Consider the following 20578-nt stretch of genomic DNA (forward strand, 5'->3'; position numbering starts at 1 on the left):
ATCCTGGTGGCAAGTTGGTGCTCATGTATCCTGGTGGCTAGTTGGTGCTCATGTATCCTGGTGGCTAGTTGGTGCTCATGTATCCTGGTGGCTAGTTGGTGTTCATGTATCCTGGTGGCAAGTTGGTGCTCATGTATCCTGGTGGCAAGTTGGTGCTCATGTATCCTGGTGGCAAGTTGGTGCTCATGTATCCTGGTGGCTAGTTGGTGCTCATGTATCCTGGTGGCTAGTTGGTGTTCATGTATCCTGGTGGCAAGTTGGTGTCCATGTATCCTGGTGGCTAGTTGGTGTTCATGTATCCTGGTGGCTAGTTGGTGCTCATTTATCCTGGTGGCAAGTTGGTGTTCATGTATCCTGGTGGCAAGTTGGTGCTCATGTATCCTGGTGGCAAGTTGGTGTTCATGTATCCTGGTGGCTAGTTGGTGCTCATGTATCCTGGTGGCAAGTTAGTGTTCATGTATCCTGGTGGCAAGTTGGTGCTCATGTATCCTGGTGGCAAGTTGGTGTTCATGTATCCTGGTGGCTAGTTGGTGCTCATGTATCCTGGTGGCTAGTTGGTGCTCATGTATCCTGGTGGCTAGTTGGTGTTCATGTATCCTGGTGGCTAGTTGGTGTTCATGTATCCTGGTGGCTAGTTGGTGTTCATGTATCCTGGTGGCTAGTTGGTGCTCATGTATCCTGGTGGCTAGTTGGTGTTCATGTATCCTGGTGGCAAGTTGGTGTTCATGTATCCTGGTGGCTAGTTGGTGCTCATGTATCCTGGTGGCTAGTTGGTGCTCATGTATCCTGGTGGCTAGTTGGTGTTCATGTATCCTGGTGGCAAGTTGGTGTTCATGTATCCTGGTGGCAAGTTGGTGTCCATGTATCCTGGTGGCTAGTTGGTGTTCATGTATCCTGGTGGCAAGTTGGTGTTCATGTATCCTGGTGGCTAGTTGGTGCTCATGTATCCTGGTGGCTAGTTGGTGTTCATGTATCCTGGTGGCTAGTTGGTGTTCATGTATCCTGGTGGCTAGTTGGTGTTCATGTATCCTGGTGGCTAGTTGGTGTTCATGTATCCTGGTGGCTAGTTGGTGTTCATGTATCCTGGTGGCTAGTTGGTGTCCATGTATCCTGGTGGCTAGTTGGTGTTCATGTATCCTGGTGGCTAGTTGGTGCTCATGTATCCTGGTGGCTAGTTGGTGTTCATGTATCCTGGTGGCAAGTTGGTGTTCATGTATCCTGGTGGCAAGTTGGTGTCCATGTATCCTGGTGGCTAGTTGGTGTTCATGTATCCTGGTGGCAAGTTGGTGTTCATGTATCCTGGTGGCTAGTTGGTGCTCATGTATCCTGGTGGCTAGTTGGTGTTCATGTATCCTGGTGGCTAGTTGGTGTTCATGTATCCTGGTGGCTAGTTGGTGTTCATGTATCCTGGTGGCTAGTTGGTGTTCATGTATCCTCGTGGCTAGTTGGTGTTCATGTATCCTCGTGGCTAGTTGGTGTCCATGTATCCTGGTGGCTAGTTGGTGCTCATGTATCCTGGTGGCAAGTTGGTGTTCATGTATCCTGGTGGCTAGTTGGTGCTCATGTATCCTGGTGGCAAGTTGGTGTTCATGTATCCTGGTGGCTAGTTGGTGCTCATGTATCCTGGTGGCTAGTTGGTGCTCATGTATCCTGGTGGCTAGTTGGTGTTCATGTATCCTGGTGGCAAGTTGGTGTTCATGTATCCTGGTGGCTAGTTGGTGCTCATGTATCCTGGTGGCTAGTTGGTGCTCATGTATCCTGGTGGCAAGTTGGTGTTCATGTATCCTGGTGGCAAGTTGGTGTTCATGTATCCTGGTGGCAAGTTGGTGCTCATGTATCCTGGTGGCAAGTTAGTGTTCATGTATCCTGGTGGCAAGTTGGTGCTCATGTATCCTGGTGGCAAGTTGGTGCTCATGTATCCTGGTGGCTAGTTGGTGCTCATGTATCCTGGTGGCTAGTTGGTGTTCATGTATCCTGGTGGCTAGTTGGTGTTCATGTATCCTGGTGGCTAGTTGGTGCTCATGTGTCCTGGTGGCAAGTTGGTGTTCATGTATCCTGGTGGCAAGTTGGTGCTCATGTATCCTGGTGGCAAGTTGGTGCTCATGTATCCTGGTGGCAAGTTGGTGCTCATGTATCCTGGTGGCTAGTTGGTGTTCATGTATCCTGGTGGCTAGTTGGTGCTCATGTATCCTGGTGGCAAGTTGGTGTCCATGTATCCTGGTGGCTAGTTGGTGTTCATGTATCCTGGTGGCAAGTTGGTGCTCATGTATCCTGGTGGCAAGTTGGTGTTCATGTATCCTGGTGGCAAGTTGGTGCTCATGTATCCTGGTGGCAAGTTGGTGTTCATGTATCCTGGTGGCAAGTTGGTGTTCATGTATCCTGGTGGCAAGTTGGTGTTCATGTATCCTGGTGGCTAGTTGGTGCTCATGTATCCTGGTGGCAAGTTGGTGTTCATGTATCCTGGTGGCAAGTTGGTGTTCATGTATCCTGGTGGCAAGTTGGTGTTCATGTATCCTGGTGGCTAGTTGGTGCTCATGTATCCTGGTGGCTAGTTGGTGCTCATGTATCCTGGTGGCTAGTTGGTGCTCATGTATCCTGGTGGCAAGTTGGTGCTCATGTATCCTGGTGGCAAGTTGGTGTTCATGTATCCTGGTGGCAAGTTGGTGTTCATGTATCCTGGTGGCTAGTTGGTGCTCATGTATCCTGGTGGCTAGTTGGTGCTCATGTATCCTGGTGGCAAGTTGGTGTTCATGTATCCTGGTGGCAAGTTGGTGCTCATGTATCCTGGTGGCAAGTTGGTGTTCATGTATCCTGGTGGCAAGTTGGTGTTCATGTATCCTGGTGGCAAGTTGGTGTTCATGTATCCTGGTGGCAAGTTGGTGCTCATGTATCCTGGTGGCAAGTTGGTGCTCATGTATCCTGGTGGCTAGTTGGTGCTCATGTATCCTGGTGGCAAGTTGGTGTTCATGTATCCTGGTGGCAAGTTGGTGTTCATGTATCCTGGTGGCTAGTTGGTGCTCATGTATCCTGGTGGCAAGTTGGTGTTCATGTATCCTGGTGGCAAGTTGGTGTTCATGTATCCTGGTAGCAAGTTGGTGCTCATGTATCCTGGTGGCAAGTTGGTGCTCATGTATCCTGGTGGCTAGTTGGTGCTCATGTATCCTGGTGGCAAGTTGGTGTTCATGTATCCTGGTGGCTAGTTGGTGCTCATGTATCCTGGTGGCAAGTTGGTGTTCATGTATCCTGGTGGCTAGTTGGTGCTCATGTATCCTGGTGGCAAGTTGGTGTTCATGTATCCTGGTGGCAAGTTGGTGCTCATGTATCCTGGTGGCTAGTTGGTGTTCATGTATCCTGGTGGCTAGTTGGTGCTCATGTATCCTGGTGGCTAGTTGGTGCTCATGTATCCTGGTGGCAAGTTGGTGCTCATGTATCCTGGTGGCAAGTTGGTGCTCATGTATCCTGGTGGCTAGTTGGTGCTCATGTTTCCTGGTGGCTAGTTGGTGTTCATGTATCCTGGTGGCTAGTTAGTGCTCATGTATCCTGGTGGCTAGTTGGTGCTCATGTATCCTGGTGGCTAGTTGGTGCTCATGTATCCTGGTGGCAAGTTGGTGCTCATGTATCCTTGTGGCAAGTTGGTGTTCATGTATCCTGGTGGCAAGTTGGTGTTCATGTATCCTGGTGGCTAGTTGGTGCTCATGTATCCTGATGGCAAGTTGGTGTTCATGTATCCTGGTGGCAAGTTGGTGTTCATGTATCCTGGTGGCAAGTTGGTGCTCATGTATCCTGGTGGCTAGTTGGTGCTCATGTATCCTGGTGGCAAGTTGGTGCTCATGTATCCTGGTGGCAAGTTGGTGCTCATGTATCCTGGTGGCAAGTTGGTGCTCATGTATCCTGGTGGCAAGTTGGTGCTCATGTATCCTGGTGGCAAGTTGGTGCTCATGTATCCTGGTGGCAAGTTGGTGCTCATGTATCCTGGTGGCTAGTTGGTGTTCATGTATCCTGGTGGCTAGTTGGTGTTCATGTATCCTGGTGGCAAGTTGGTGTTCATGTATCCTGGTGGCTAGTTGGTGTTCATGTATCCTGGTGGCTAGTTGGTGTTCATGTATCCTGGTGGCAAGTTGGTGTTCATGTATCCTGGTGGCTAGTTGGTGTTCATGTATCCTGGTGGCAAGTTGGTGTTCATGTATCCTGGTGGCTAGTTGGTGTTCATGTATCCTGGTGGCAAGTTGGTGTTCATGTATCCTGGTGGCTAGTTGGTGCTCATGTATCCTGGTGGCAAGTTGGTGCTCATGTATCCTGGTGGCAAGTTGGTGCTCATGTATCCTGGTGGCTAGTTGGTGCTCATGTATCCTGGTGGCTAGTTGGTGTTCATGTATCCTGGTGGCTAGTTGGTGTTCATGTATCCTGGTGGCTAGTTGGTGTTCATGTATCCTGGTGGCAAGTTGGTGTTCATGTATCCTGGTGGCTAGTTGGTGCTCATGTATCCTGGTGGCAAGTTTCTCGCTTGTTTGTAAATGTAGCATTTTTTACAGTTCTTGCATGGTACCTTGTAAATGACATTAGTTTTGCTGGTAGTATCAAAGAATCCTTTAGGTTCATTAGTTGCTGCTTGTTGGTGTGTTGGTAGGTTTGTGGGCAACCATGATGCTAAGGGATCTGAGTAAGCACAGCACAGCAGCAGCCAAGGGCTTTTGCCTGGATCATTGATTTTCCTGCTCCTCGGATGCTACCTGACCTGCTGTACTTTTCCAGCACCACACTAATCTAGACTCTAATCTCCAGCATCTGCAGTACCCACTTTCGCCTAAGGGGACTGAGTAGTCTGCAAGTCATTTCTGATATGTCTTTGATGTAAGGTAATGTGGCTATAGTTTTTGGATGTGTTGTGTCTGCTTGTCTGGGTTTGTTTCTGAGGAATCAGTGGATTGTGTTTATTGGCTACCCGTTTTTCATGAAAATGTTGTATAGATATTTTTCTTCTGCTGTTTATAGTTCTTGGTGCTGCAGTGTGATGTAGATCTACACAGTCCCCATCAAACACTCCCAAGAGAGTTGCAGCATAGGGTTTGATGCATCAAATTCTCCCAGAACAGGCACAGCATGGGTTTAGATACAGAGTAAAAGCCCCTCTACACTCTTCCCATCTAACACTGCCAGACAGGGACAGCACAGGGTTGGATACAGAGTAAAAGCTTCCTCTACACTGTCCTCATCACTCATTCCCAGGACAGGTATAGCACAGAGTTAGATACAGAGTAAAGCTTTCTCTACACTGTCCCCATCAAACACTCCCAAGACAGTTGCAGCACAAGGTCCCTCTACACTGTCCCTATCAAGCACTCCCAGGATGAATACATTTCACGCCAGACGCAGTAGTTTAACCACTTGTCTGCCTCACACCAATGTGGCTGAATGCTCTGGCTCTGACAGAAGACAGGACAGTTTCTGTTCTTCCCAACCTGACACCATCCATCCCTTTGAGGAGTGTCCACTGCCAGCAGGGCACTTTGAAGCAGAACTGAACGTACCCCCGCATGAACAACTATAACAATCTCATTGGCTCTTAGGGGATTCATAATTGCCTTAAAATGCTACCATGGAGGCTGCCATGGATGTTTCCAGCAGGAGTTAACCACCATTGTGGCTCACAGAGCCTCACGTAACTTGGATGCAAACAGTGGTGGTCTGAATGATGCCCATGTGTAAACAGCCATCATCTAAATCAGAGTCAGCTCTTTCTTATGCTGTCGTTGGTGATACTCACAGAACCCTGATGTGCCGGAGTCCTGCAAAGTCACTCTTGCTGATCCGTGTGATATTGTTTCCATTGAGCTCCCTGTGAACAAATCAGACAAACCATCATCAATGAACCACCTCCCAGTCTGCACCTTGATTTCAACTGTGACAACACAGTCCATGATCATCATTTGTCATTCTGGGTGAGCTTCAATTGCTAATACAATTTCCCAGACAGTGAATGCTGGCAGGTCTGCGATTAAGTGTGGCTTCACCACAGAGGTGAAATATTACTCACCGGATAGTGACACTCTGCTTTACTATACATGGAAGGGCTAATGTTCAAGGCTCACTTTATTTAGCAAGGTTAGCATTCAAATAAAATAAAGAGCTGTATTTACATAACATAATGTACAGTAAGAATATAAGGAATAGGAGTAGCAGGAGACCATTCAGCCCCTCTAGCTCCTTCATTCAATAAGATCGTGGCTGATTAGCCCCAAGTCACAACTCTTTCACCGAGCCCAGCTCAGTACAGCCTTTTACCCAGCCCAGCTCAGTATAGCCCTTTACCCAGCCCAGCTCAGTATAGCCCTTTACCCAGCCCAACTCAGTATAGCCTTTTTACCCAGCCCAACTCAGTATAGCCCTTTACCCAGCCCAGCTCAGTATAGCCCTTTACCCAGCCCAGCTCAGTATAGCCCTTTACCCAGCCCAGCTCAGTATAGTCCTTTACCCAGCCCAGCTCAGTATAGCCCTTTACCCAGCCCAACTCAGTATAGCCCTTTACCCAGCCCAGCTCAGTATAGTCCTTTACCCAGCCCAGCTCAGTATAGTCCTTTACCCAGCCCAGCTCAGTATAGTCCTTTACCCAGCCCAGCTCAGTATAGTCCTTTACCCAGCCCAGCTCAGTATAGCCCTTTACCCAGCCCAGCTCAGTATAGTCCTTTACCCAGCCCAGCTCAGTATAGTCCTTTACCCAGTCCAGCTCAGTATAGTACTTTACCCAGCCCAGCTCAGTATAGCCCTTTACCCAGCCCAGCTCAGTATAGCCCTTTACCCAGCCCAGCTCAGTATAGTCCTTTACCCAGCCCAGCTCAGTATAGCCCTTTACCCAGCCCAGCTCAGTATAGTCCTTTACCCAGCCCAGCTCAGTATAGTCCTTTACCCAGCCCAGCTCAGTATAGTCCTTTACCCAGCCCAGCTCAGTATAGCCCTTTACCCAGCCCAACTCAGTATAGCCCTTTACCCAGCCCAGCTCAGTATAGCCCTTTACCCAGCCCAGCTCAGTATAGCCCTTTACCCAGCCCAGCTCAGTATAGTCCTTTACCCAGCCCAGCTCAGTATAGCCCTTTACCCAGCCCAGCTCAGTATAGTCCTTTACCCAGCCCAGCTCAGTATAGTCCTTTACCCAGCCCAGCTCAGTATAGTCATCCACTCCACTATCCACCTCCTCTTGAAATACATTCAGTGATCCAGCAATTCCACGACTCTCTGGGGGACAGAATTCCAGACATTCAATCCCCTCTGCTTTCACACCTCAGTCTGAAAGGAGTGATCCCTTATTCTGTAGCTGTATCCCATAGTTGGAGATTCCCCACTAAGGGAAACATCAACTCAACAGCTACTGTATCAAGCCCCCTCAGAAGCTTTTATGTTTAAATGAAATTACCCCTGATTCTTCTAAACTCTCATGAATACAGGCCTAACCTTTTTAACCATTCTTGATAAGTTAAGCGCTTCACTCTAGGAATCAGACTAGTGAATCTCTTTTGAACTGCTTCTAAAGGCAGAATATCCTTTTTAAAGATGGGAACCATAGTACTCAGCTGTGGCCTCCCTGACACACTGTGCTGTTGTAATAAGACTTCCCTGTTTTTAAACGCCAATCCCTGAGCAATTAAAGCAAAATTCCATTTGCCTTCTCAATTACTTGCCGCACCTACGTGATGACCTCTTGCGTTTCATGCAGACGAACACCTACATCTCTCTGCGCTGCACTTTGTTGGATTCACTCTTCAAATAAATAAGAGTCTGCATTTTGATTCTTCCAACTGAAGTCCATGATCTCCCACTCTCCCACATTAAACTCCATGTGCCAGGTTTTTGACCACTCACTCGACCTGTCTTCATCTCCTTGCAGATTCCTTATGTTCTGATTGTAACATGTGTTCAGTCATTTGTAACGTTGGAATCTGGACAGCCAAGTGGTATACAGAAAGTGTTCTCAAACAGTCATGTGATAATGAGTAAGTGTTTATCCATTTCAGTGTTGTTGGTTGAGGGATAGCTATTAACTAAGAGGGGTTTGGTTAACTGGGTTAGCTGGGTTAGCTGGTCTGCAACACAGAATCACACCAAGAACATGCATTCAAATCCTGGACTGGTTCAGCTTACTACAAAGGACTCTCTTTCTCAACGTCTCCTCTTGCCCAGGGCATGGTGACCCTTAAGTTAAAACCACCACCAGTTACTTGTCTCTCATAAAAGAGCAGTCCCTATGGTCAGGTAAGACTACTGCAACTTTACCTTATCAACCAAGACAAGAGCTCCTCACACTTCCAGGAATACAGTTTTACTTGACCCCCACAAACCCCCTCCCACTATCCAACAGGATTTGAGCATATAATCCAGGTGAGACTCCCGCTGCAGCACTGAGGGGGTGCTGTATCTTTGGAGATTTCACTATTAGGATGAAACATTAAACCAAGGCCTGCTTACAACCTTAGAATGTTGTGGAAGATCCCAGGGCGAACAGAAGGGGAAATCTCCTGACTAATATTAATCCCTCAGCTCACACCACTGGAAGAGCTGACGGGGTTGTAATATTGCTGTGGAGGCTGATTACAGTGTGGAAATTGGCTGCCTCGGTTCTTACAGAAAGTCCTTGTCAGTTGGATGTGAACAATGCCTGGGTGCAGTTTTGGAATTCTGTACCATTTCACAGCAACTCTGGCTCTTCACTGACTGCTGTTTGTGGGAGCTTCCTGTGTACGGGTTAGCTTCCTCCATCTTCACACTGCCTCAGTGATTACACTTCAAAAACTTTTGCAAAACGTAGGGTCAGTGTGAGTTTGTGAAAACCCAATTGAGGAAATGCAAACCTTACTTCTTTACAGCAGTGGGTGAAAGCTGAGGATGCCAGGCAGCTGGCACACAGTTTGTTTTTATCACCAGAGAATTAGCATCTTAACAGAGATGGCTCCATTGACTCAGGGTTTCAACTGTTCAACCCTTTAAATATTTGAGTACACAGTCACTACAACAGAGTATTTTCCAGCTCGCAGCAGGAGGGAAAGAGAATAATGATCTTAGTGAGGTTTATAAACATCGAGTGCAAACACATCTGCTTTCTGACCACATAATAACAGGTTCGAAGACAACTGCAGGTCTGTTCGGAAAAGAACACATATGAAGATTCACAACTTACATTCCAGCTCCTAACAGCATACTTATGTGGAAAGAACAGGGCGCAGAGAGTCAGGACACAGGCAGACACTGAGCCAATCAAGAACATTCCTGGTGTGTACCAGGAGCAGCCAACCACTGGAGAGCAAGCTGGTATCTAAGCTTGTTCAATGTCCCCTGCTCCAAGTGGTTTTGGGAGATTTCACGGAATTGTCAATGGTGTGGAAGGAAGCCATTCAGCCCACTGTGCCTGCACTTAGTTATTTGTCCCTGAGGAATGTTCAGTAAAAGAGAAAATGGTTAAAGACTTGTTGTCATGAGTTTTGTGACCCTTCACTCTGATATTTGTGCTTCCCCATTAGCTCTTAGAGTTATAGAGTCATAGAGATGTACAGCACAGAAACAGTCCCTTCCATTCGAGTCGTCCATGCTGATTAGATATCCTAAATTAATCTAGTCCCAATTGCCAGCACTTGGCCCATATCCCTCTAAATTCTTCTAATTCAGATACCCATTCAAATGCCTTATTAATGCTGTAATGGTACCAGCCTCCACCATTTCCTCTGGCAGCTCATTCCAAAAATGTACCACTTCTGCGTGAAAAAGTTGACCCTTAACACCCTTTTAAATCTTTCCCCTCTCACCTTAAACCTATGCGCTCTAGTTCTGGACTCCCCCACCCCAGGGAAAATATCTTGTCTCTTTATCCTATCCATGTCCGTCATGATTTTATAAATCTCTATAAGATCACCCCTCAGCCTTTCGATGCTCCAGGGAAAACAGTCCCAGCCTATTTCTAACAGCATTCTGATGTGGAATGAACAGGGCACAGAGTTAGGACACAGACAGACACCCTGCCAATCAAGAACATTCCTCGTGTCTTCCGATAGCTCAGTCCCTCCAATCCTGGCAACATCCTTGTAAACCTTTTCTGATCCCTTTCAAATTTCGCAACATCCTTCCTATAGGAGGGAGACCAGGATTGCACACAGTATTCCAAGAGTGGTCAAACCAATGTCCCTTACAGCCGCAATGTGACCTCCCAACTCCAATACTTCATCGGCCCTGTACCGATATTAAAGCCTGTGCAGCAGGAGTGAGCAGTACTCTTCATCCTTTATCACCTCAAGGTCCTCATCAGAGGACATAAATTTGCATTGATGATTTGAGTTCATTATAAACCAAAGAGATGAACTGAATAATGAGGGATCAGTACACTCACAATACATCTCATACCAAAACAGTTATCAACTAATTATAAAAACTGGCAACTCCAGACAGTCCCAGAACTGAACAAGTCAGGCGCTGTGGTAGGTCAGACTGAGGTGATGGTGTTGGGGGACGGGGGAAACTGGTGGTGTGTGAGATAGTAAGGAAGGTGGTGTGGGCAATGGTGTGTAATGTGGTGTGGACGATGGTGTGTAAGGTGGATAGGCAATGGTGTATAAGCAGGGGTGGGCAATGGTGAGTAAGGTGGTGTGGGCAATGGTGTGTAAGGTGGTGTGGGCGATGGTGTGTAAGGTGGTGTCGGCGATGGTGAGTAAGGTGGCGTGGGCGACAGTGTGTAAGGTGGTGTGAGCGACAGTGTGCAAGGTGTTGTGGGTGATGGTGTGTAACGTGGATGGGCGATGGTGAGTAAGGTGGTGTGGGCGACAGTGTGTAAGGTGGTGTGAGCGATGGTGTGTAAGGTGGTGTGGGCAAAGTTGTGTAAGTGGTGTGGGCGATGTTGAGTAAGGTGGTGGGAGCGATGGTGTGTAAGGTGGTGTGGGCGATGGTGAGTAAGTTGGTGTGGGCGACGGTGAGTAAGGTGGTGTGAACGATGGTGAGTAAGGTGGTGTGGGCGATGGTGAGTAGGTGGTGTGGGCGATGGTGAGTAAGGTGGTGTGGGCGATGGTGTGTAAGGTGTTGAGGGCAATGGTGTGTAAGGTGGCGTGAGTGATGGTGTGTAAAGTTGTGTGGGCGTTGGTGAGTAAGGTGGTGTGGGCGACAGTGTGAAAGGTGTTGTGAGAGATGGTGTGTAAGGTGGTGTGGGTAACGGTGTGTAAGGTAGTGTGTGCGACAGTTTGTAAGGTGGCGTGAGAGATGGTGTGTAAGGTTGTGTGGGCGATGGTGTATAAGGTGGTGTGAGTGATGGTGAGTAAGGTGGTGTGGGATATGGTGTGTAAGGTTGTGTGGGCGATGATGAATATGGTGGTGTGAGCGATAGTGAGTAAGGTGGTGTGGGTGATGGTGTGTAAGGTGGTGTGGGCGATGGTGAGTAAGTTGGTGTGGGCAACGGTGAGTAAGGTGGTGTGAACGATGGTGAGTAAGATGGTGTGGGCAATGGTGAGTAAGGTGGTGTGGGTGATGGTGTGTAAGGTGGTGTGGGCGATGGTGAGTAAGTTGGTTTGGGCGATGGTGTGTAAGGTGGTGTGGGCGATGGTGAGTAAGTTGGTTTGGGCGATGGTGTGTAAGGTGGTGTGGGTAACGGTGTGTAAGGTAGTGTGTGCGACAGTTTGTAAGGTGGCGTGAGAGATGGTGTGTAAGGTTGTGTGGGCGATGGTGTGTAAGATGGTGTGAGTGACGGTGAGTAAGGTGGAGTGGGAGATGGTGTGTAAGGTGGTGTGGGCGATGGTGAGTAAGGTGGTGTGGGCGATGGTGTGTAAGATGGTGTGAGTAATGATGAGTAAGGTGGTGTGGGAGATGGTGTGTAAGATGGTGAGGGCGATGGTGTGTAAGGTGGCGTGAGCGATGGTGTGTAAGGTGGTGTGGACGATGGTGTGTAATGTGGTGTGGGTGGTGGTGTAAGGTAGTGTGGGTGATGGTGTGTAAGGTGGTGTGAGAGATGGTGTGTAAGGTGGTGTGAGCAATGGTGTGTAAGGTGGTGTGGGAAAAGTTGTGTAAGTGGTGTGGGCAATGTTGAGTAAGGTGGTGGGAGCGATGGTGTGTAAGGTGGTGTGGGCGATGGCGTGTAAGGTGGTGTCGGCGATGGTGAGTATGGTGGTGTGGGCGACAGTGTGGAAGGTGATGTGAGCGACGGTGTGTAAGGTGGTGTGGGCGATGGTGTGTAAGGTGGTGTGAGCGAGGGTGTGTAAGGTGGTGTGGGCGATGATGAGTAAGGTGGTGTGAGCGATAGTGAGTAAGGTGGTGTGGGTGATGGTGTGTAAGGTGGTGTGGGCGATGGTGAGTAAGTTGGTGTGGGCGACGGTGAGTAAGGTGGTGTGAACGATGGTGAGTAAGGTGGTGTGGGTGATGGTGTGTAAGGTGGTGTGGGCGATGGTGAGTAAGTTGGTGTGGGCGACGGTGAGTAAGGTGGTGTGAACGATGGTGAGTAAGGTGGTGTGGGCGATGGTGAGTAAGGTGGTGTGGGCGATGGTGAGTAAGGTGGTGTGGGCGATGGTATGTAAGGTGTTGAGGGCAATGGTGTGTAAGGTGGCGTGAGTGATGGTGTGTAAAGTTGTGTGTGCGTTGGTGAGTAAGGTGGTGTGGGCGACAGTGTGAAAGGTGTTGTGAGAGATGGTGTGTAAGGTGGTGTGGGTAACGGTGTGTAAGGTAGTGTGTGCGACAGTTTGTAAGGTGGCGTGAGAGATGGTGTGTAAGGTTGTGTGGGCGATGGTGTATAAGGTGGTGTGAGTGATGGTGAGTAAGGTGGTGTGGGATATGGTGTGTAAGGTTGTGTGGGCGATGATGAATATGGTGGTGTGAGCGATAGTGAGTAAGGTGGTGTGGGTGATGGTGTGTAAGGTGGTGTGGGCGATGGTGAGTAAGTTGGTGTGGGCAACGGTGAGTCAGGTGGTGTGAACGATGGTGAGTAAGATGGTGTGGGCAATGGTGAGTAAGGTGGTGTGGGTGATGGTGTGTAAGGTGGTGTGGGCGATGGTGAGTAAGTTGGTTTGGGCGATGGTGTGTAAGGTGGTGTGGGTGATGGTGAGTAAGTTGGTTTGGGCGATGGTGTGTAAGGTGGTGTGGGTAACGGTGTGTAAGGTAGTATGTGCGACAGTTTGTAAGGTGGCGTGAGAGATGGTGTGTAAGGTTGTGTGGGCGATGGTGTGTAAGATGGTGTGAGTGACGGTGAGTAAGGTGGAGTGGGAGATGGTGTGTAAGGTGGTGTGGGCGATGGTGAGTATGGTGGTGTGGGTGATGGTGTGTAAGGTGGTGTGAGTGATGATGAGTAAGGTGGTGTGGGAGATGGTGTGTAAGGTGGTCAGGGCGATGTTGTGTATGTTGGTGGGAGTGATGGTGTGTAAGGTTGAGTGGGCGATGGTGTGTAAGGTGATGTGGGCGACAGTGTGTAAGATGGTGTGAGAGATGGCGTGTAAGGTGATGTGGGTAACGGTGTGTAAGGTGGTGTGAGCGATGGTGTGTAAGGTAGAGTGTGCGACAGTTTGCAAGGTGGCGTGAGAGATGGTGTGTAAGGTTGTGTGGGCGATGGTGCGTAAGGTGGTGCGAGCGATGGTGTGTAAGGTGATGTGGGCAATGTTGTGTAAGATGGTGTGGGCGATGGTGTGTAAGGTGGAGTGGGCGACGGTGCGTAAGGTGGTGTGAGCGATGGTGTGAAAGTTGGTGTGGGCAATGTTGTGTAAGGTGGTGTGGGCGATAGTGTGTAAGGTGGTGTGGGTGATGGTGAGTAAGTTGGTGTGGGCGACGATGAGTAAGGTGGTGTGGGTGATGGTGAGTAAGTTGGTGTGGGCGATGGTGTGTAAGGTGGTGTGGGTGAAGGTGAGTAAGGTAGTGTGAGCAATGGTGTGTAAGGTGGTGTTGGTGATGTCGTGTAAATTGGGGTGAGTGATGGTATATAAGGTGATGTGGGCGATGGTGTGTAAGCTGATGTGGGCGATTCTTTATAAGGTGGTCTGGGCGATAGTGTATATGGTGGTGTGGGCAATGATGTGTAAGGTGGTGTGGGCGATGTTGTATAAGGTGGTGTGGGCGATGGTGTGTAAGGTGGTGTGTGCGATGGTGTGTATGGTGGTGAGGGCGATGGTGTGTAATGTGGTGTGGGCGATGGTTTGTAAGGTGGTGTGTGCGATGGTGTGTAAGGTGGTGTGTGCGATGGTGTGTATGGTGGTGAGGGCGATGGTGTGTAATGTGGTGTGGGCGATGGTTTGTAAGGTTGTGTGTGTGATGGTGAATAAGCTAGTGTAAAGCAGTGTGGTTGGTGTTATATAAGGTGGTGTGGGTGATGGTGTGTAAGCTGGTGTGGGTGACAGTGTTAAGGTGGTGTGAGAGATGGTAAGGTGGTGTGAGAGATTGTGTGTAAGGTGATGTGGGCAATGGTGAGTAAGGTGGTGTGGGCGATGGTGAGTAAGGTGGTGTGGGCGATGGTGCGTAAGGTGGTGCGAGCGATGGTGTGTAAGGTGATGTGGGCAATGTTGTGTAAGATGGTGTGGGCGATGGTGTGTAAGGTGGAGTGGGCGACGGTGCGTAAGGTGGTGTGAGCGATGGTGTGAAAGTTGGTGTGGGCAATGTTGTGTAAGGTGGTGTGGGCGATAGTGTGTAAGGTGGTGTGGGTGATGGTGAGTAAGGTGGTGTGAGCGATGTTGTGTAAGGTGGTGTGGCGATGGTGTGTAAGGTGGTGTGGGCGATGGTGAGTAAAGTGGTGTGGGCGATGGTGTGTAAGCTAGTGTGGGCGATAGTGTATAAGATGGTGTGGGCGATGGTGTGTAAGGTGGCGTGGGCGATGGTGAGTAAGGTGGTGTGGGCGATGGTGTGTAAGGTGGTGTGTGTGATGGTGTGTAAGATGGTGAGGCCGATGCTGAGTAAGGTGGTGTGGGCGATGGTGAGTAAGGTGGTGTGGTCAATGGTGAGTAAGGTGGTGTGAGCGATGTTGTGTAAGGTGGTGTGGCGATGGTGTGTAAGGTGGTGTGGGCGATGGTGAGTAAAGTGGTGTGGGCGATGGTGTGTAAGCTAGTGTGCGCGATGGTGTATAAGATGGTGTGGGCGATGGTGTGTAAGGTGGCGTGGGCGATGGTGAGTAAGGTGGTGTGGGCGATGGTGTGTAAGGTGGTGTGCGTGATGGTGAGGCCGATGCTGAGTAAGGTGGTGTGGGCGATGGTGAGTAAGGTGGTGTGGGCGATGGTAAGATCGTGTGGGCGATGGTGTGTAAAGTGGTGTGGGCGATGTTGTATAAGGTGGTGTGGGCGATGGTGTGTAAGGTGGTCTGGGCGATGTTGTATAAGGTGGTGTGGGCGATGTTGTATAAGGCAGTGTGGGCGATGGTGAGTAAGGTGGTGTAGGCGATGGTGAGTAAGGTGGTGTGGGCAATGATGAGTAAGGAGATGTGGGTGATGGCGTGTAAGGTGGTGTGAACGATGGTGTTAGGTGGTGTGGGCGATGGTGTGTAAGATGGTGAGGGTGATGGTGTGTAAGCTGGTGTGGATGATGGTGTGTAAGGTGTTGTGGGTGACAGTGCTAAGGTGGTGTGAGAGATGGTAAGGTGGTGTGAGAGATTGTGTGTAAGGTGGTGTGGGCGATGGTGAGTAAGGTGGTGTGGGCGATGGTGCGTAAGGTGGTGTGAGCGATGGTGTGTAAGGTGATGTAGGCGATGGTGTGTGTAAGTTGGTGTGGGCAATGTTGTGTAAGGTGGTGTGGGTGATGGTATGTAAGGTGGTCTGTGCGATAGTGTATATGGTGGTGTGGGCGATGGTGTGTAAGGTGGTGTGGGCGATGTTGTATAAGGTGGTGTGGGCGATGGTGAGTAATGTGGTGTGGGCAATGGTGTGTGAGGTGGATGGGTGATGGTGTGTAAGGTGGTGTGAGCGATGGTGTGTAAGCTGGTGTGGGCGATGGTGTATAAGGTAGTGTTAGAGATGGTGTATAAGGTGGTGTGGGCGATGGTGAGTAAGGTGGTGTGGGCGATGGTGTATAAGGTGGTGTGGGCGATTTTGTGTAAGGCGGTGTGGGTGATGGTGAGAAAGATGTTGTGGGTGATGGTGTGTAAGGTGGTGTGTGCGATGGTGAGTAAGGTGGTGTGGGCGATGGTGAGTAAGGTGGTGTGAGCGATGGTGTGTAAGGTGGTGTGTGCGATGGTGTGTAAGTTGGTGTGGGCGACGTTGAGTAAGGTGGTGTGAACGATGGTGAGAAAGGTGGTGTGGGTGATGGTGTATAAGGTGATGTGGGCGATGGTGTGTAAGGTGTGTGGGCGATGGTGTATAAGGTGGTGTGGGCGATGGTGTGTAAGGTGGTGTGGGCGATGGTGTATAAGATGGTGTGGGCGATGTTGTGTAAGGTGGTGTGGGTGATGGTGACTACGGTGGTGTGGGCGATGGTGTGTAAGTTGGTGTGAGCGATGCTGAGTAAGGTGGTGTGGGTGATGGTGTGTAAGGTGGTGTGTGCGATGGTGTGTAAGTTGGTGTGGGCGACGTTGAGTAAGGTGGTGTGAACGATGGTGAGAAAGGTGGTGTGGGTGATGGTGTATAAGGTGATGTGGGCGATGCTGTGTAAGGTGTGTGGGCGATGGTGTATAAGGTGGTGTGGGCGATGGTGTGTAAGGTGGTGTGGGCGATGGTGTATAAGATGGTGTGGGCGATGTTGTGTAAGGCGGTGTGGGTGATGGTGAGTAAGGTGTTGTGGGCGATGGTGTGTAAGATGGTGTGGGCGATGGTGAGTAAGGTGGTGTGAGCGATGGTGTGTAAGGTGATGTGGTCGATGGTGTGTAAGTTGGTGTGGGCAATGTTGTGTAAGGTGGTGTGGGTGATGGTGACTACGGTGGTGTGGGCGATGGTGTGTAAGTTGGTGTGAGCGATGCTGAGTAAGGTGGTGTGGGTGATGGTGAGTAAGGTAGTGTGAGCAACGGTGTGTAAGGTGGTGTTGGTGATGGTGTGTAAAGTGGTGTGAGTGATGGTATGTAAGGTGATGTGGGCGATGGTGTGTAAGCTGGTGTGGGCGATGGTGAGTATTGTGGTGTGAGTAATGTGGTGTGTAAGGTGGTGTGAGTGATTCTGTATAAAGTGGTGTGAGCGATGGTGTGTAAGGTGATGTGAGCGATGGTGTGTAAGACGGTGTGGGCGATGGTGAGTAACGAGGTGTGGGCGATGGTGAGTAAGGTGGTGTGGGCGATGGTCTGTAAGGTGGTGTGGGAGATGGTGTGTAAGGTGGTGAGGCCGATGCAGAGTAAAGCAGTGTGGGTGATGGTGAGTAAGGTGGTGCTGGCGATGGTGAGTAAGATGGTGTGGGCAATGATGAGTAAGGAGGTCTGGGTGATGGTGTGAAAGGTGGTGTGGGCGATGGTGTGTTAGGTGGTGTGGCGATGGTGTGTAAGGTGGTGAGGGCGATGGTGTGTAACATGGTGTGGGTGATGGTGTGTAAGTTGATGTGGGCGACAGTGTAAAGGTGGTGTGAGAGATGGTCAGGTGGTGTGAGAGATGGTGTATAAGGTGGTGTGAGCGATGGTGAGTAATGTGGTGTGGGCAATGGTGTGTGAGGTGGATGGGTGATGGTGTGTAAGGTGGTGTGAGCGATGGTGTGTAAGCTGGTGTGGGCGATGGTGTATAAGGTAGTGTTAGAGATGGTGTATATGGTGGTGTGGGTGATGGTGTGTAAGGTGGTGTGGGCGATGTTGTATAAGGTGGTGTGGCCGATGGTGTGTAAGGTGGTGTGGGCGATGGTGAGTAAGATGGTGTGTGCGATGGTGTGTAAGGTGGTGTGTGCGATGGTGCGTAAGGTGGTGAGGCCAATGGTGAGTAAGGTGGTGTGGACAATGGTGTGTAAGGTGGTGAGGCCGATGCAGAGTAAAGCAGTGTGGGTGATGGTGTGTAAGGTGATGTGGGCGATGGTGTGTAAGCTGGTGTGGGCGATGGTGAGTAATGTGGTGTGAGTAATGCGGTGTGTAAGGTGGTGTGGGTGATTCTGTATAAAGTGGTGTGAGCGATGGTGTGTAAGGTGATGTGAGCGATGGTGTGTAAGATGGTGTGGGCGATGGTGAGTAAGGTGGTGTGGGCGATTGTCTGTAAGGTGGTGTGGGAGATGGTGTGTAAGGTGGTGTGGGCGATGGTGTATAAGGTGGTGTGGGTGATGGTGTGTCAGCTGGTGTGGGCGATGGTGAGTAATGTGGTGGGAGTGATGGTGTGTAAGATGGTGTGGGCGATTCTGTATAAAGTGGCGTGAGCGATGGTGTGTAAGCTAGTGTGGGCGATGGTATGAAAGGTGGTCTGTGCGATAGTGTATATGGTGGTGTGGGCGATGGTGTGTAAGGTGGTTTGGGCGATGTTGTATAAGGTGGTGTGGGCGATGGTGTGTAAGGTGGTGTGGGCGATGGTGAGTAAGATGGTGTGGGCGTTGGTGTGTAAGGTGGTGTGTGCGATGGTGTGTAAGGTGGTGAGGCCAATGGTGAGTAAGGTGGTGTGGACAATGGTGTGTAAGGTGGTGAGGCCGATGCTGAGTAAAGCAGTGTGGGTGATGGTGAGTAAGGTGGTGTGGGCGATGGTGAGTAAGATGGTGTGGGCAATGATGAGTAAGGAGGTCTGGGTGATGGTGTGAAAGGTGGTGTGGGCGATGGTGTGTTAGGTGGTGTGGCGATGGTGTGTAAGGTGGTGAGGGCGATGGTGTGTAACATGGTGTGGGTGATGGTGTGTAAGTTGATGTGGGCGACAGTGTAAAGGTGGTGTGAGAGATGGTCAGGTGGTGTGAGAGATGGTGTATAAGGTGGTGTGAGTGATGGTGAGTAAGGTGGTGTGAGCGATGGTGAGTAATGTGGTGTGGGCAATGGTGTGTGAGGTGGATGGGTGATGGTGTGTAAGGTGGTGTGAGCGATGGTGTGTAAGCTGGTGTGGGCGATGGTGTATAAGGTAGTGTTAGAGATGGTGTATAAGGTGGTGTGGGCGATGGTGAGTAAGGTGGTGTGGGCGATGGTATGTGAGGTGGTGTGGGCAATGGTGAGTAAGGTGGTCTGTGCGATAGTGTATATGGTGGTGTGGGTGATGGTGACTACGGTGGTGTGGGCGATGGTGTGTAAGTTGGTGTGAGCGATGCTGAGTAAGGTGGTGTGGGTGATGGTGAGTAAGGTAGTGTGAGCAACGGTGTGTAAGGTGGTGTTGGTGATGGTGTGTAAAGTGGTGTGAGTGATGGTATGTAAGGTGATGTGGGCGATGGTGTGTAAGCTGGTGTGGGCGATGGTGAGTAATGTGGTGTGAGTAATGTGGTGTGTAAGGTGGTGTGGGTGATTCTGTATAAAGTGGTGTGAGCGATGGTGTGTAAGGTGATGTGAACGATGGTGTGTAAGACGGTGTGGGCGATGGTGAGTAACGTGGTGTGGGCGATGGTGAGTAAGGTGGTGTGGGCGATGGTCTGTAAGGTGGTGTGGGAGATGTTGTGTAAGGTGGTGTGGGCGATGGTGTATAAGGTGGTGTGGGTGATGGTGTGTCAGCTGGTGTGGGCGATGGTGAGTAATGTGGTGGGAGTGATGGTGTGTAAGGTGGTGTGGGCGATTCTGTATAAAGTGGCGTGAGCGATGGTGTGTAAGCTAGTGTGGGCGATGGTATGAAAGGTGGTCTGTGCGATAGTGTATATGGTGGTGTGGGCGATGGTGTGTAAGGTGGTTTGGGCGATGTTGTATAAGGTGGTGTGGGCGATGGTGTGTAAGGTGGTGTGGGCGATGGTGAGTAAGATGGTGTGGGCGTTGGTGTGTAAGGTGGTGTGTGCGATGGTGTGTAAGGTGGTGAGGCCAATGGTGAGTAAGGTGGTGTCGACAATGGTGTGTAAGGTGGTGAGGCCGATGCAGAGTAAAGCAGTGTGGGTGATGGTGAGTAAGGTGGTGTGGGCGATGGTGAGTAAGATGGTGTGGGCAATGATGAGTAAGGAGGTCTGGGTGATGGTGTGAAAGGTGGTGTGGGCGATGGTGTGTTAGGTGGTGTGGCGATGGTGTGTAAGGTGGTGAGGGCGATGGTGTGTAACATGGTGTGGGTGATGGTGTGTAAGTTGATGTGGGCGACAGTGTAAAGGTGGTGTGAGAGATGGTCAGGTGGTGTGAGAGATGGTGTATAAGGTGGTGTGAGCGATGGTGAGTAATGTGGTGTGGGCAATGGTGTGTGAGGTGGATGGGTGATGGTGTGTAAGGTGGTGTGAGCGATGGTGTGTAAGCTGGTGTGGGCGATGGTGTATAAGGTAGTGTTAGAGATGGTGTATAAGGTGGTGTGGGCGATGGTGAGTAAGGTGGTGTGGGCGATGGTATGTGAGGTGGTGTGGGCAATGGTGAGTAAGGTGGTCTGTGCGATAGTGTATATGGTGGTGTGGGTGATGGTGTGTAAGCTAGTGTGGGCGATGTTGTATAAGGTGGTGTGGCCGATGGTGTGTAAGGTGGTGTGGGCGATGGTGAGTAAGATGGTGTGGGCGATGGTGTGTAAGGTGGTGTGTGCGATGGTGTGTAAGGTGGTGAGGCCAATGGTGAGTAAGGTGGTGTGGCCGATGGTGAGTAAGGTGGTGTGGACAATGGTGTGTAAGGTGGTGATGCCGATGCTGA

At 50.2% G+C, this 20578-nt stretch overlaps 1 protein-coding gene across 1 annotated transcript in view; it reads right to left on the reverse strand.

The window, feature by feature from the left end:
* Positions 1–20578, reverse strand: part of LOC122561411 (slit homolog 1 protein-like) — a 320580-nt gene that overhangs the window by 272295 nt on the left and 27707 nt on the right. Inside the window, exon 2 of the mRNA XM_087998766.1 lies at positions 5765–5836. Within this exon, the coding sequence (XP_087854892.1) occupies positions 5765–5836 (72 nt within the window). The remainder of the gene's footprint in view (positions 1–5764; positions 5837–20578) is intronic.

The sequence above is a fragment of the Chiloscyllium plagiosum genome, unplaced genomic scaffold (genome assembly GCF_037043375.1).
Source record: "Chiloscyllium plagiosum isolate Xiang-an unplaced genomic scaffold, Cpla_swu_hap1 HiC_scaffold_22, whole genome shotgun sequence".
Classification (NCBI taxonomy): Eukaryota; Metazoa; Chordata; class Chondrichthyes; order Orectolobiformes; family Hemiscylliidae; genus Chiloscyllium; species Chiloscyllium plagiosum.